The 16,272-nt window shown below is 43.8% G+C and overlaps 1 protein-coding gene across 14 annotated transcripts in view; it reads left to right on the top strand.

Moving 5' to 3' along the window:
• Positions 1-16,272, top strand: part of CFLAR (CASP8 and FADD like apoptosis regulator) — a 57,561-nt gene that overhangs the window by 24,464 nt on the left and 16,825 nt on the right. For all 14 annotated transcript variants that reach the window (XM_029225193.1, XM_029225192.1, XM_029225188.1 and 11 more), the window contains 2 exons: positions 2,865-2,914; positions 3,586-3,667. In XM_029225193.1, the coding sequence (XP_029081026.1) occupies positions 2,865-2,914; positions 3,586-3,667 (132 nt within the window). The remainder of the gene's footprint in view (positions 1-2,864; positions 2,915-3,585; positions 3,668-16,272) is intronic.

Genomic DNA, 16,272 nt, shown 5'->3' with positions numbered 1-16,272 from the left:
ATAATTCAAGTACAGAATGTTGCATTTTTAGAGTTGCCTTTCTTTTATCTACACATTTTAAGTTCTCAGAATAAAATGTATTCATTGGCATTTCTAGTTATCCATCAAATTAGCTTATTTGAATTTAAACACCTCTTACTTCATCAGCTTCATCATCTTGACTATATTTTTTAAGAGATAATAACATTTATGCCTGAAACAGAACTGTAACCAGGCCATGTTAAACATTAATCTAGCCATGGTAATGAGCCATGTTGAACCAAATATCTAGCAGCAGGAAGAAGAACGGTTACTAGGATCTTGTTTTATAGCCCATTTAATAAATCTAGATACTGTACAGATGACATTCCCCACCCCTACAAAGAAAGGAAGAAAAAAAAAAACCACCTAGTCATTTCAACCATAAGATCTAAGAGATTTAAGATCCCTCTCATCGCTCTTAAAACATCAGTACTTGATCCCATCATTTTCAAGAAGTGTATTTTTTTGCTTGTCTTGAGTCCTCCTTGAAGTGAGGGCTGAGACTCAGTCTCTTACTGTAGTACTTAAGAACTCCCGGAGGTGGGGCTGCATAGACAGGTAAGGAGGACTCAGTCTTCCCTGAGGAGCTTGGAATTTGTGTGCAGGGGCGATCCTGAAGGTAGAGAGCAGGGCAGTGGCCTGATGGAAACCTCCTCTATATGGCAACACCTCATGACTCAGCCGACATGCTGTCTGTGTGCACCTGCAAGCATTCTGCCCAGCTCAGCCAGATGGAGCAGCTCATGCCCAGCCTTTCCTATGGAAAAGTCAGCTCTCCAGCAAAAGCTGTTGAGGAGCAAATTAATTTCTGAGGTGACAGTATGTTTCTTAAAACACTGGTGAGGTGGTGAGCATTAGCTGTTTAAAATGGGAGACCTGGTAGATTTGGATAGGAATTTAAAATAATCAGTGTTTTTTCCATTGGGTTCCCTGATGACAGGTTTACCCTTGATGGTAATTAAACAGGTGAGGTAAGTGAGGCTCCCAACAGCCCTGCAGGTCCTTAGGAGAGCTAGTTGCCTGCTTTGGCCCGGATGTGGTTCATTTGCTAGTAAAAGAGAAAAGCATCCTGATAACTTGACCTTAATCTAATAGAAGTTTAAAATAATCAAGCCAGGTATTCATATTATTTTGGACTTCCAAATAGATTTCAATTGGTTGATGATGATAATAACTACAGTTTATTAAGCACTTTTAGTAAGTGCTAAGTGCCCTGAACTGAGATGGACATATTACATATATTATTTTGTGTGTTTTTTAAATTCTGTTAAGCCATGATTGCTAAAATACAAAAAGATAAAGTGAAATTTCCTCTTAATTCTGAGTATCAGACATAGCTACTATTAATATTTGATCTGTGTACCTCTAGTAAGTATATGTAGGTATACGCACACAAACACATGTAAAATTTTTAAGTACGTTGGCTCCATATTATACATATTATTCAGTAATCTATTTTTCACTTAATACATCCTGCATATCTTTTCTTATCAAATACATAAAGATTTCTCATATCCTTTTTAACATTGCATAGTATTCCATTGTATGTATCATAGTTTATTTAACCAGTTTCATGTTGGTAGACTTCTAGTTTCTTTCTAGCTTAGGGCCATTACAAACAGTCCTTCAGTACATCTCCTTGACATTTTTGCACACGTGCTCTATTATTTCCTTAGGATAACTTCTAGAAGCAGAATGTTGGTTTAAAGGGTATTGCTAATTGTCCTTTAAAAAGACTGTTTCAGGGCTTCCCTGGTGGCGCAGTGGTTGAGAGTCCGCCTGCCGATGCAGGGGACATGGGTTCGTGCCCCGGTCCGGGAAGATCCCACATGCTGTGGAGCGGCTGGGCCCGTGAGCCATGGCCGCTGAGCCTGCGTGTGCGGAGCCTGTGCTCCGCAATGGGAGAGGCCACAGCAGTGAGAGTCCTGCGTACCGCAAAAAGAAAGAAAAAAAAAAAAAAAGACTGTTTCAACTTATACAGCATTACCATTTGAAAGTATTCATTTCCCCCAAACCTTACCAAATATTGGCATTTTCTTTGCCTGTCTTTAGACATTATTTCTCATTTTTGCAGCAGTCATAAATTAGATGCTCATCTCAGAGATTAAAAAACAAAACAAGGCAAAACAAAACCCAACGCACCCTGAGACTTCAGAAACTTACCCAAGGTCACAGGACTTGTTAGTGATGGTGCTAGGGTTTCAGCCAGCCCTTTATGGCTTCAAAACTGGTGGTTTCTCCACCTCCCTGGGACTAGTAAAGTCATTTTTTATCTACAGAGTTTGCTCTAGGTTCATCTATATTTGCTAAGCCCACTGTCCCCTATCTTACCATTGACATTTTATTTTGTGATCTCCCAATATCACTGGACTAAGAAAACATGGCCATCTGTTCTATAAGTGGCAAACCCACAAAAGCTTTCCCTTCTCTGTGTCTCTAAGGTTGCTCCCTTGAGGCACTGTGCACAATTTCAGCACATGCAGTAAAGCTATTGATATTGTTGGGTGGTTAGTTTATTAAATTCTCCCTATCAGGTTAAAACCTCACCGGTCACTGGGTCCTTACCTGGAGATGGGCAAGGGAGAGCCTTCTTTTACTTCTATTTAAGCAGTTTTTCTACATAACCCCTGTTTAGCATGGGGACTTGTGTTTTCTTATCAGTTAGGTTTTTCAGTGTGAGGTTAGAAGCTTGGGGCTGACTATAGCTGGGGAAAGAAAAGACAGTAGGGGGAAGAAAATAGGGAAAGAAAAATGGTGTGACATAAAGAAACGCAGCCCGCAGGAACTAGGATTAGGGCTAGTTCTCCTTCCGCTTTGTAAATGATTTCTCTCTCATCCCCCAGGAGAACCAGTGAAGACACCCATTCAGGAATCAGAAGCATTTTTACCTCAGGTACAGAATTAAATGATCTGATTTGGTATTGTATTGTAAGCACAGTATCTGTGGAGAACACTGATGGCTTTAAAAATATCTGTCCATTAAGAATTCTTTGTAACAATAGGATGCTGAGGGTGTGCTATTCTGAGAACTCTTCTGTTCTAAAGGGGAACCTTGGATGTAGCAAAGAGAAAGATGTTGAAGTGGATTGCATTAGTGAACTTTGCAGGAAAATTCCAAAGTGGCATTTCTCTTCTCAGCTGAGTGATTGCTGAATATATAAGTAAGCAGTGACACTGAACCTTGACTTGTTCTGACTTTTTCTACGCTGATACCTCTTCTCCATAATAGAAAGGCCTCCTTTTGTATTGGTTTGGAAAGATATCACTTGTACAATCTCAGGTTACTGTGGAAACATATGACCCATCTTTTCTCTGTGTTTTAAATTATCTTTATCCCACAAAGCTAAGACATGTGTAAAGAGACTGCAATTTTTATTAAAATTAAATAGAAACTGAAATAGCGTGTTGATATTGAAGGGAAATGTCAGTTCAGCCTGTGTCTATTGAGTGAGTCACCTGCCAAAAGGAAATTTAAGGAAATCCAAAAGAAAAGATCATATGGGTGGAACCTTGAGGAAAAGAACAATGTTTAGGGTCTTTAACAATCCCTGCTTTCCTTTCCAGCACGTGCTGGAAGATAGATACAAGATGCAGAGCGAGCCCCTGGGAATCTGCCTGATAATTGATTGCATTGGCAATGACACAGGTAGGCGTGAATGCTCCAGATGAACTGATGCTCCCACAGTGAGATCACAGTGAGATCACGGCATACACAAGCTGTATTCATCGAGCGAGCCACACTAGCTACTGTAACAAACCGATGTCAAAATGTGGTTTCACACATGAAGGGTGGTTTCTCACTCATGTTGCAGGCTGGTGCGGGTGGTACTGTAGAGCTTTGTTCCATGTGCTCATGAGTGGCGTCATCATCTGAGGGCTTTGAGTTTTCCTCAGGATCCTCTCTATCTGGCTGGTGGATGAAGGAAGTGAGTGGAAGATCTCACAAGAGACTTTAGGGACAGGCCTGAAAGTGATATGCATCATTTCCACCCTCATTCCTTTGGTTAGAACTCATGTGCCCCATCCAACCACAGTAGACAAGTTGTGTGTCAGGAAGAAAATGAAAGGAGGTTGGGGGAACACATAGCGTTGTCTCTGGCACAAAGGCAAACTTTGTGAAAGTTGGTGAACTTCAGTCTTGTCTTTCCATGCTGGATGCTGTGGCAGGGAGGAGTCCTGGGATCCGAAGGGGGGTTTAAAATGGAAAGTTTTCTGGGCTTCAGTATTATCAGATACCCCATCATTTCACCTAGATAGACTCTGAAAGCTTTTCTGGAGAACATTAAAAATAGGTTAAATTTGTGTTCACTTAGAGGCAATGTGTTCCTTAGTTCTGTCACCCTGGACTTTGGTTATTGGCCTGAGTGTGTACTACCTGTGTGTCAACTTTGGATCTGAATCGATTCTTTTGCTCAGTTTTTGGATGTCTGATTCGAACTGAATTAGTCACTGGTGATGCATCAAAAAAGAAGGAGAAGAGCCTAGATAAGTACAATAACATTCGGTTTAATTACTTATCTCTTTCTTTTCAAAAAAATTAATTAATTTATTTTAAATAAATAAATTTATTTATTTTTGGCTGCGTTGGCTTTTCGTTGCTGCACGCGGGCTTTCTCTAATTGCAGCGAGCAGGGGCTACTCTTGGTTGTGGTGCATGGGCTTCTCATGGCGGTGGCTTCTCTTGTTGAGGAGCACGGGCTCTAGGAGCGCAGGCTTCAGTAGTTGTGGCTCGCGGGCTCTAGAGCGCAGGCTCAGTAGCTGTGGATCACGGGCCCAATTGCTCTGCGGCATGTGGAATCCATCCGGACCAGGGCTTGAACCCGTGCCCCCCGGCACTGGCAGGCAGATTCTCAACCGCTGTGCCACCAGGGAAATCCTTATCTCTTTCTTGAAAGGATTGCTCGTTCTATTTCCACAGTTGTCCAGCTTCTCAATATTCTCTTAGAATGAGTCAGAACTGTCTTCTAGGCTCACTTAGAATGTTACCGTGGGGGGGGGCTTCCCTGGTGGCACAGTGGTTGAGAGTCCGCCTGCCAATGCAGGAGACACGGGCTCGTGCCCCGGTCCGCGAAGATCGCACATGCCGCGGAGCGGCTGGGCCCGTGAGCCATGGCTGCTGAGCCTGCGCGTCTGGAGCCTGTGCTCCGCAACGGAAGAGGCCGCAACAGTGAGAGGCCCGCGTAACGCAAAAAAAAAAAGAATGTTACCATGGTGAGTTTTATGGGAAGAGAATCCAACAGAAGGTCAAATTAGCAAATATTAGGCTGAATTTCCCAGGATTTCAGGTATGATCTCACTTTCTCATGTCCTATATTTGGTTTGATGTGAGAAATGCTATCTCCTGAGCGATAGATGTGTCCTTTACTTATTTATTTAATTTTATTTTTCTTAAATTGAGGTGTAGTTGATGTACAAGATGTGTTCTTTCTGTTTTAGCCATTAGTATTCACATAAGAATGAGAAAATACTTTCTCAGTGAGTAACTTCCTGCTTTAAAAGAGATTGTGTAATTGTCCTCCCCTTTTGGTTGTAATTAGTTCTGCTTTGTGCGTTAGCAGGAAGTTCCCGACTGGACTTGGTGCAGGATGTGTAGCTGTTGTATGAGGAGAATCACAAAGATAAAGCCATGACTTGTTGTGAATTTGTGGCTATAATCCACTGTCTGCTTCCCTTGCTGAGTTAGGGGCCTCTTTTAGGCAGGGACTGAGTGTATATTTGTATTTTTCTGTATTATAGGATTGAGATCAGAGTTGAGCCCTGGAATACGACTGTGTGGGTATGAATCATGGCTTTGCCATGGCCTAGCTTGTTACCTGTGGCAGTTTTTCTAGCCTCTCTGTAGCTCAGTTTTTCATCTGTAAAATGAGTTAATAACAGGACCCACCTCATAGGGAGGTTGGGAGGAGTGAATGAGTCCTACCTGTAAAGAACTTAGGGCAGTGCCTGACACACACACTGTAAGCACGTACTAAATGCCAGTTAATGTTATTTGTCCATTTTGTTTGTTTAATTTTAGTTGCAAACCACTGAGCTAGAACTTGCCATGGCTTTGTGCTTGGTACATGGAGCCTGACCCAGACAAGTGAGGGACCAGAGAGCTGGAGTCCTGAGGCCTGCTCTGGGCTCATGGGGGAGTGGGGCAGGTCCCCATAGCCTGGGGCTAACTGGAATAGAAGGGGTAACCCCAAGAGGGGGTAACTTTTGGGGACATACGCAGGTGGATAGCTGGGGGGACTACTACTAGTCACGGTATGAGCGGGCATGACAGAGAAAGAGAATCTGAACGCAAACGCCAGGGGGAGGGAGGGCAGAGAGTGGCAAGGCCTGATGGGAGAGAAAAATGGAAAGGAGAGTAGAATCAGAATCTCTAGGAGCTGGAGCAGGGGCATCTTTGATGAGGTAACAACAGGTATTGGCCTGAGGTGCATTTGTACATCTGCTTCCTTGACTCAAGCTCTCCCAATGCAAATAACTGGGCTTGAGGTCACATCTAGATGATTGTCTAGATGATTCGTCTAGACAATTCGTCTAGACACCAGTTCGTCTAGATGATTCTGTGGGGGTTCCTTTGTCTCTTCCCTAGTTAACTTTCTCACTTGGTTAACGCTGAACATTTGGGAGGAGTGCAGGAGTCTGGCAATAAACATTATTACTAGAAATGAGGGCTCTCACTTCTTGTAATAAATCTCTTATACATATCACTGTATTATCTTATTGGTTCTTTTCTCTGGAGAACCCCGACTAATACAAGTTTTTGTGTGGACATATATTTTCAATTCTCCTGAGTGGGATTGCTGGTAAATACCACTCCCCTCACCACCTTTTTTTAAAACTGTCTCAAATTCTCTTCCTCTTCACAGCTTCTTGCCCAGGTTCACTTCAGCAGCCCACTAATTGTTCTCTCTTCCTAAGGATCTAACTCTCTCAAACCCATTAAAAAAAAAAAAAAAGAAAGAAAGAAACTAACAGTAATATGGTAAGACTAACTTGAGGGTGGTAGTGATCAGGGTGTAAAATTTTTTTTTTTTTTTTGCTGTGTTGGGTCTTCGTTGCTGCACGCGGGCTTTCTCTAGTTGTGGTGAGTGCGGGCTACTCTTCGTTGTGGCGTGTGGGCTTCTCATTGTGGTGGCTTCTCTTGTTGTGGAGCACGGACTCTAGGGTACGCCGTCTTCAGTAGTTGTGGTGCTCGGGTTCAGTAGTTGTAGCTCTCGGGCTCTAGAGCGCAGGCTCAGTAGTTGTGGCGCACGGGTTTAGTTGCTCCACAGCATGTGGGATCTTCCCGGACCAGGGATCAAACCCATGTCCCTTGCATTGACAGGCAGATTCTTAACCATTGTGCCACCAGGGAAGTCCCAGGGTGTAAAATTTATTAAAAATATACTATGTGTCAGGTGCTTTGCTGATTCCTTTACAGGGATTCTCACTTAATTTTCATAAATATTACTGCAAGATAGGTACTATTATCCCCATTTTCAAGGTGAGCAAGTAGAGCACAATAAACTCCCTTTCTAACTTCTCTAGTTAAGTAATAGAGCTGGGATTTGAACGCTTGACTGCAAAGCCTCTGCTTTTAGCTACTTTGCTGTAAGTTCCATGCGGGTGGGGAGCTTTTCCTATGTGTCTCCAGAACCTGGAACCATGCCTGGTACGTGGGAGCTCAGTAAATATTTGTTGGGTGAATGAATGAAGGAGTAAGCTCTACTGGTCTTGGTGTGTTTCTAAAACCATTCCTTTGTACCTGTAGAATTTGGAAGACTCTCTCATACCTATCTTTTCCTGTCCTCAAAAAAAAAAAAAATCAGACTTTTATCCAGAATATGTAATTTCCGCAAACCTTTATAGGTTTATACTTCCTTTATCCCATAAATGTTTATTGCACCCCTGCTATTGCAGAACACCATGCTTGGGACTTCCCTGGTTGCCCAGTGGTAAAGAATCCGCCTTCCAGTGCAGGGGTTGTGGGTTTGATCCCTGGTCGGGGAACTAAGAAAAACAAATACTGTATGCTAACACATATATATGGAATCTAAAAAAAAAAAATACATGGTTCTGAAGAACCTAGGGGCAGGACAGGAATAAAGACGCAGACGTAGAGAATGGACTTGAGGACGTAGGGAGGGGGAAGGGTAAGCTGGGACTAAGTGAGAGAATAGCATTGACATATATACACTACCAAATGTAAAATAGATAGCTAGTGGGAAGCAGCCGCATAGCACAGGGAGATCAGCTCGGTGCTCTGAGACCACCTAGAGGGGTGGGATAGGGAGGGTAGGAGGGAGACACAAGAGGGAGGGGATATAGGGATATATGTATACATATAGCTGATTCACTTTGTTATACAGCAGAAACTAACACAAAAATGTAAAGCAATTATACTCCAATAAAGATGTTAAAAAAATCATTTAAATATAAAAAGCAGTGAATGGTATAGTTGATACACCAAATCATGTTACTGCAGTAAAAGATAAGTTTGGTAGAGTACTGAAGCAAAAAGAAATAAGTTCATATTAAAGTTTGGACACATTAATTATTCAAATTAAAAACAAAAACACCCCACCATGCTTGGCCCTTGTGAAGCAGGTATGGAGGCCATGAAGTAGAGTCTGGCCTCAGAGCCACATTGTGAACAAAGATAAGGTTATAAGGTTATTGTTTGGTGGCTCATTCTTGAGAAGAATCCTTGGAGAAGTCAGTAACCTCTTCTTGGAGCAGACATGGAGACTTAAGGTTTTGAGGCTAATTAGTTCAGTGACTTTGCGCTTGGTGTCCTCAGTGTTGCGTCACCTGTGTCAGAGACCTAGCAAAGCTAGACCTATGCGAGGCCCTGCTTTGAGGTGCCCTGACATAGCACTGGACTTTTGCTCTTGTTTGGAGCCGAGAAGCGAAAGCCTCACATCACAGACACTTGGACTCTGGACCTTGACCTAGGGCTCTGGCTGGTTTTTAGGCTGCTGAATGAAAGCTGGTGTTTGCAGATTTTAAGAGGACGTGTTTATTCCTCTCTTTTCTCCCTGCTCATTCTGAAAAGCTTGAAGATTTTTCTATACTTTCAACCAGGCTAAGGCTTAGATTCTTCTAGCAGATGCTGCATGTTTCCCTGGGAAATCTTGCATAAGTAAACTTCCTCTTCTAACAGAGCAGCAGTAGTCCTGAAAGCCCGGAGTTGATCGTAGAGAGCTTTGCACTGGTGTTGATTGGAGCTTGGCTGCTCGTTGGGATTACCCAGCCTCCTTTCCTCATTTTCCCTTAGTGGAATGGGCAACAACCCAAATCAGTAGCATTTTCCTGCACTGATAGATGTAAACAAATCTCAGCAAGGGGGATCGGAGCAGCCACTGTGGCCTCTGCTCCTGAGCTTTGAAGACACGTGGTAAGTGACGCATGAGATGGTAGATGGAGGCTTTGTTCCCATGGAGCGGCTACTGCTGCCTGCCAGCTTGAGTGCCAAGGAAGTGGGGTCTCCCCTCTTAACTCCTGTGGGATTAGCAGACTATTAACGATAGCTTCCCTGTGGGCAAAAGACCAGGAAGTCTGTGGTGGTATGCTTTTTTTTCTGGGCATTCTTATCCTCTGAGATTAAGCAGCCATTCAGTTGGAAACCTAGCATCACTAATGAAATTTCCCTTTAAATCAGTGCTACATAGCAAACCCTTTTTTCACAGACAGCATAAAGCTAGGGTATAAAGAATTACAGGTCCACGATCCCTTACTGGAGACCCTTGCATTTCAAAATTTTAAAGTTTTAAGAGTTTAGAAAGATGACATGGCCCATATACCGTAATTTATAGAACATTCCAGTGGGGTCTAGGGCAGTTCCCCATAATCAAATATGTGACTATTTCTACAGCAAAAGGAATGGATATTTACACTAAGTGGAATAAAGACTATAAATAGCTTCTCATCAGTTCAGGAAAGGTTTTGCCACAAAATGAGTCAAGGAAAAGAACCTAAGTTTTTCAGAGCCTTTGGGGCCTTGGAATTGTGGATAGGAGTGGTGGGTATGTGGAAAAGCAGAGGACTTTTAGGCCACCTGAGGGACCACAGAAGCCTCTCTTGACATGTTTATTATTGATATTGTTTTCTCCTAAGAAAAGCTAGTCCAGAAGGAATTACTAGTGATCATTTGTGCTTAAAAGAAAAAAAAAAGACATTTATAAAGTAGTTTATAATTTCGAGTGTATATGGATTGTCCAGTAACACCCCTGATTGTTGGTGTCCCTGAACAAGTGGAAAGTCAGATTTATACAAGCCCCACTCCCCACAACCCCGCTTCCTCCCTCACTCTTTATTCTGTCTATATTCACCATCATCCTTCCACTTGGGGGCCTTTCCTTTGCCCTGTTTTTTTTGGAGCCGCAGCTGAATTGCACCTTTCCCATAATCTTCTCTCCAGGTGTCTTAGACCACACTGATCTTCCCTACTCTGATTTCCTATTTTACCTAAAATCCTACTGTTCTATGTGACATGTCAGTCATTGTTTTGTGCACATTTATACACTTTGCTTCTCTAGCAAGATTATGGGCTCCTTGAAGAACAGGAACTACATTGTATACTTCATCTGTATCCCCTCATCACAGTGTTTCTGTAACACAGGAAGAGGAACTTTGTAAAACATGAGTTTTGGGGTTAAGTGAGTTTAAGAAATAATTTGTTGGGCTTCCCTGGTGGCGCAGCGGTTGAGAGTCCGCCTGCCGATGAAGGGGACACGGGTTCGTGCCCCGGTCCGGGAGGATCGCACATGCCGCAGAGCGGCTGGGCCCGTGAGCCATGGCCGCTGAGCCTGCGCGTCCGGAGCCTGTGCTCCACAACGGCAAAGGCCACAACAGTGAGAGGCCCGCGTAATGCAAAAAAAAAAAAAAAAAAAAAAAAAAGAATTTGTTCCTCTTTAGGAGATTTGCAGTGCATGTTGGCTTTAAAGTTTCTGAGCAGTGTTCCTGTAACGAAACCTGGTTAAGTCTTGTCAACCTTGCATTTCTCATTCACATTTGACCTCAAAACTCCCCTTTCCACTAAGAATATCCTGCCCACTTGTGTTCCATTCATGCGCCTTATAGTAACTTGAGCTGGGCTTATTAAAGGTGCTCAATAAGTGATCATAAATAGACTGATAAAGCATCCCCTCTTTCTTATTTATTCTATACATTTATTTAACGAATCCCTTTTTTTAGATAGTGTCAAGATAAATGTGAGCTCATCTTCGGTCAAAACACATTCTAAATGAATGAGATCATGACATTTTATTTAATTCTTTGGATTTCATCTCAGCAGTCCCCAAACGGGTGGGTAATGCTGATCCTAGCCCTTCACTAACAGCCCTGTACTAATTTCAAGGCCAGAAGAAATCCCTCATCATTTCAGGAAGTTAATAAAGGAACAGCTGAATTTTAGAGAGATAGGGCTGGGTCAGGAGTGGGGTTTCCAGGGTGGGTAGAAGGAGAAGTGGGACTAATGCAGTTGGTTGAAGCTTTATTTTCCAAACTCAGCACCCATGTTTTTCTTCCCCTATTTGCAAGTAAGGACAAGGATGTTACTGTTGATACATGGGACATAGAATCTGGCTGCTCTGAGTCCGTTTTAGTTTAGACTGTAGAGACCTCCCTCTGGTTTCTAAGGAGGTATATTCCATGCAAGAGATGCATCGCAGGCAGGCTCCATGATTTGTGGTGCAGTGGCTGCCTCTATATTCTTTAAAACTAATATATTTGAATAAGCACTCACAGTTTGCAAAGCATCTTGACAGAAATCTCAATGGGTCCTCTCAGCCACCTTCTGGAGGACACGGTATAGGCATTGGTATTGATCCATTTTATATATGAATAAACTACAGATGTACTTTGTTCAAAGTCACACTGTCACAACCCCCTTGATCCTATAAATTAGACTGGGCTATATCTGTGTTCTTGCTGGCCCGAGAAGAACAACAGCTAGCATCAGTCCTCACCAACTGATAGAGGAAAGATGTGCTGTTATTGGGAAGTGCCAGCTGTGATGACTTCAGGCTGTGTCCATTGAGTGACTGTTGCCACAGGGATATTTAAGGGATGCTCCGTCTTGGTCTGAGGCCCATCCAGATTTGGTGCTCTGATTGGCCTTATACTTGGCCTTGGGGACCTGTATGGCTTCTGGGTTCCCCTCCAGCTTTTAGCCCTTTTCCTTCTGTTCTATTAGGTAAGGACTTCCTGCCCTAGACCCCATCTCCTTCTTAGCTCTTCTACTAATATAAGTTAGTTTTTTTTCAGGACCAGTTCGTTTTTTTTCAGGACCAGGCAAGGTTCAGACCAGTAAGTGGGTGGAAGAGCCAGGACTGAAACTCAGATCTTGTGATTCCAAGACTGTTCCTCTTTCACCCGTATCACGCAGCTGCCTGCTGACTGCCTTGTGGCAGCCCAGCTGCTGCTGCAGCCAGAACCTGTGGGGAGGCCAGATAAAGAAAAGAGATTAAGGCACAGGACAGCATGTATTCTGTCCAGACCTCTGCATATCAGGATGGAAAGGGAGACTGTGGCTTTCTTTCAAGGACTTTGATAAGGAACTAAATCTATCAGTGAAAAGAGGCTTTTGAGGGGAGCAAGCCAGTCTGAGATAACAAGTAAACAAAAGAGCTTTGCGTCTGGTGTTTCTCTGTTTGTTTCTGCCCCCTAGAGGAGAGAATGCTCCATGACTGGAGAGTGTGACTCCTGAAACGGAGAGTTTGGACTAAAGCAGTGGGGATGGCATTGGGGTCCTAATCCAGGTTCTCTCACATGGTACAGCGCTTTGTTTCACCCCGAGCACAGAACTGGGTACTGAAGCCTTAGCCTACACCCTCAGAAGCCATGCCTAGTGGGCGGTGCTGCTACGCCTTTTCTACCACTCTGAGATCCTACGTGGACAAGTGAGGTATTTAATAGGTTTTTAGCAACTGCCATTTCCTGATGATACTTACTTATCACAGGGCTTTAAGGAGGTTGGCACCTTCTTTATATTTCTTCATTATGACGTGACATACATATATATATATATACAAATTCATTTTTTTCACCCTTACCTACGGGCCAGGCAGAAGGAGAAAAGTAAGTAGCTTAACTACATTCTTAGGGAATGGTTATTATCATTCCCTTTTGTTGACTTACCTGGTGAGATATTTATCTGATAATGTGTATAAATCACTCCAAAATTTAGTAGCTTAAAACAACAGCATTAATTTATTTATATCTCTCACAGTTTCTGTGGGTCTGGAATTTAGGAATGGCTTAGCCAGGTTGTTCTGGCCCTGAGTCTCTTGGGAGATTGTGGTCAGATGTCAGCTGGGGTCATCTGAAGGCTTGCTTGGCTTTGGAGGGGCTTCTCGGGTACTCAGTCACGTGGCTGGTTGGTGCGAGGCCTAAGTTCTTCTCCATGGAGGCCTCTCCACGTGGCCTTGGGGACCTGTATTGAGTGTTCTCAAGACATGGCAACTGGCTTCCCCCAGAGTGAGTTGTTCCACAGTGACCTGGCTTTGGAAGTCACGTTGTATCTCTTCTGCCACATTCCATTCATTAGAAACGAGTTGCCAAGTTGGTCCACATTCAAGGGGAGGGGAATTACACTCTATCTTTTTAAGGGAGGAGTGTCGAAGAATCATGGACTTATTTAAAACCGCCATATCTGGCAGGATGTGGGTCTCCTGAGTGGAATGTTCTACAAGACTCTATGTGATTGTGTCCAGATACTGCTCATAGGCTGGGTGAATTAAATTAAGAGCACACAAGCCAGCTCTTATTTGTCCAGTGGCTGCTTAGATTCCAGATTTTTGTTAACCCAAGGCTGTGTTTCTTTTCCAACTTTTAATCTTTTTCCTGTTTCCTGCTGAGAAGCCAGAAGAGAAATTGTGATTGCTTACTTTTACTTTTATAGTTTACTAGTGGTTGGTAAAGTTGGCAAGACAAGACAGTTGAAACTATTGGTTGAAGCTGTGAGTCTCTGAATTATTTGTCTATCCATACTTCGTATTGTTCCCATTTAGTGTCGAGAATTGAGAATTTGTAGTAAACTGTTATATGTAGCTTCAGTTATTTATCTCCCCTTGACCCCTTTGTGTGATGCCTAAACTGGTATGAGATAGGACCCCTCTGTTCCTTGGTGGAAGTTATAGGTACTCTGATTACTACCATGTTGTTTGGTTTGGGGTGAATGCAGTCGTAGACTTCTGGAAGGTCATACCCCAGGGGAGGAAGAGAAGTGGGTACATAGTCATGAGACAGGGAAGCAAATCCAGAGAAGTGGCTAATAGTTTGGATGACAGCCTGAATTAGGAGATTCTTGTTTAGCCTCTGGGCTTAGGACAGAATGGTTTTTCTGCTCTGAAAATGGACTAAGAACTGGAGGCATCCCTCAGACAAGGAGTAGAAACTTAATGGGTAGCTCAATAGGATGTGGACTTTTTGGATGAGGAAGAGAAAGATGTCTCTCTTTGCTATTAGAAAGATGAAACAATTCGGTACCTACTTCTCCAATAAAGGCAAACTGAGCAGATGGGAACAAAGTAGATGGGTAGGATTTCTAGGGTTCCAAGGCCATAGAAACTTCTAGAAGATGAACAAAAAGATTTTTAAAAAGAGAACAGGGAATATTTTTATTGAGCACCAGGAGCTTTATTTGTATTATCTCATTTAATCTTCACAGCATCCTCATGGGGTGGGTATCTTCACTTCCACTTAAAGCTAGGGAGACCCACTTCCTTAAAGCAATGCAGCCTTAGGTGTGGTGAGGTCAGTGTTAGAAGGCAGGCTTGTCTGCTTTTTCCACTGCTTTACACTGCTTCTCGAGGCAAAGTCAACCCAGGATTCCTGGAAACTAGGAGAAGAATCTCTGGGGGCCTTTTGGGCAGGGGTCCCCAACCCTCCAACCACTGACTGGTACCGGTCTGGGGCCACACAGCAGGAGGTGAGTGACGGGTGAGCAAGCGAAGCTTCATCTGTATTTACAGCCACTCCCCATCGCTAGCATTATTGCCTGAGCTCCGCCTCCTGTCAGATCAGTGGCGGCATTAGATTTTCATAGGAGCACGAACTCTGCTGTGAACTGCGCATGTGAGGGATCTAGGTTGCGCGCTCCTTATGAGAATCTAATGCCTGATGATCTGAGGCGGAGCTGAGGCAGTGATGCTAGCGCTGGGGAGCGGCTGCAAATACTGATTATCATTAGCAGAGGAGTTTGACTGCACAGTGACCATAATAAATCAATTGCTCGCAGACTCATATCAAAACCCTATCAGTGAGGGGCAAGTGACAGTTAAGCTGCATCTGGTGGCAGGCTTTAAGTCAGAATCCAACACTTACTTTAGTCCATGCGTGGCCCACCCATTATTTTATTTACCGTTTCCGTCCACACCTCTTTCCCGTACTGCGCACTTGTCTCAGCCACGGTTTTGGTAAGCCCTCAAGCTAACCCTAGCCAAAATAGGTAAAAAACAAACAGTGCTGGAGAGCTTCTTTTGAAAAGAGGAAGGGCTTCCCTGGTGGCGCAGTGGTTGAGAATCTGCCTGCCAATACAGGGGACACGAGTTCGAGCCCTGGTCCGGGAAGATCCCACATGCCGTGGAGCAGCTGGGCCCATGAGCCACAACTACTGAACCTGCGCGTCTGGAGCCTGTGCTCCGCAACAAGAGAGGCTGCGACAATGAGAGGCCCGCGCACTGCAATGAAGAGTGGCCCCTGCTTGCCGCAACTAGAGAAAGCCCTAGCACAGAAACAAAGACCCAACGCAGCCAAAAATAAATAAATTAATTAATTTAAAAAAAAAAGAGGGAAAGACCCAATGATGAGACAGCAGAAGACTCTAAGACTGCCAACAAAAAGAAAGCTTCATTTTAAAGGAAATACCAAGAGTCCTACTTACATTATGGGTTCATTGCAACAGGTGATTCACATTCTCCAAACCTGCTTTGTATAATTTGTGGCAACTGGCTATCCAACGGAGCCATGAAACCTTCAAAACTGCTTCGCTACATGGAGACCAAGCACCCTGCGTTAAAAGACAAGCCTTTGGGGACTTCCCTGGTGGTGCAGTGGTTAAGAACACACCTGCCAATGCAGGTGACATGGGTTCGAGCCCTGGCCTGGGAAGATCCCACATGCTGCGGAGCAACTAAGCCCACAACTACTGAGCCTGAGCTCTAGAGCCCGCGAGCCACAACTACTGAGCCCACACGCCTAGAGCCCCTGCTCTGCAACAAGAGAAGCCCGCGCACCGAAATGAAGAGTAGCCGCCTCTCACTGCAACTAGAGAAA

This window comes from Monodon monoceros, unplaced genomic scaffold, assembly GCF_005190385.1.
Source record: "Monodon monoceros isolate NGI ecotype Baffin Bay Population unplaced genomic scaffold, NGI_Narwhal_1 Super_Scaffold_16, whole genome shotgun sequence".
Taxonomy (NCBI): Eukaryota; Metazoa; Chordata; class Mammalia; order Artiodactyla; family Monodontidae; genus Monodon; species Monodon monoceros.
The sequence above is the reverse complement of the archived record's forward strand: the minus strand, read 5'-3'. Positions and strand labels throughout refer to the sequence as shown.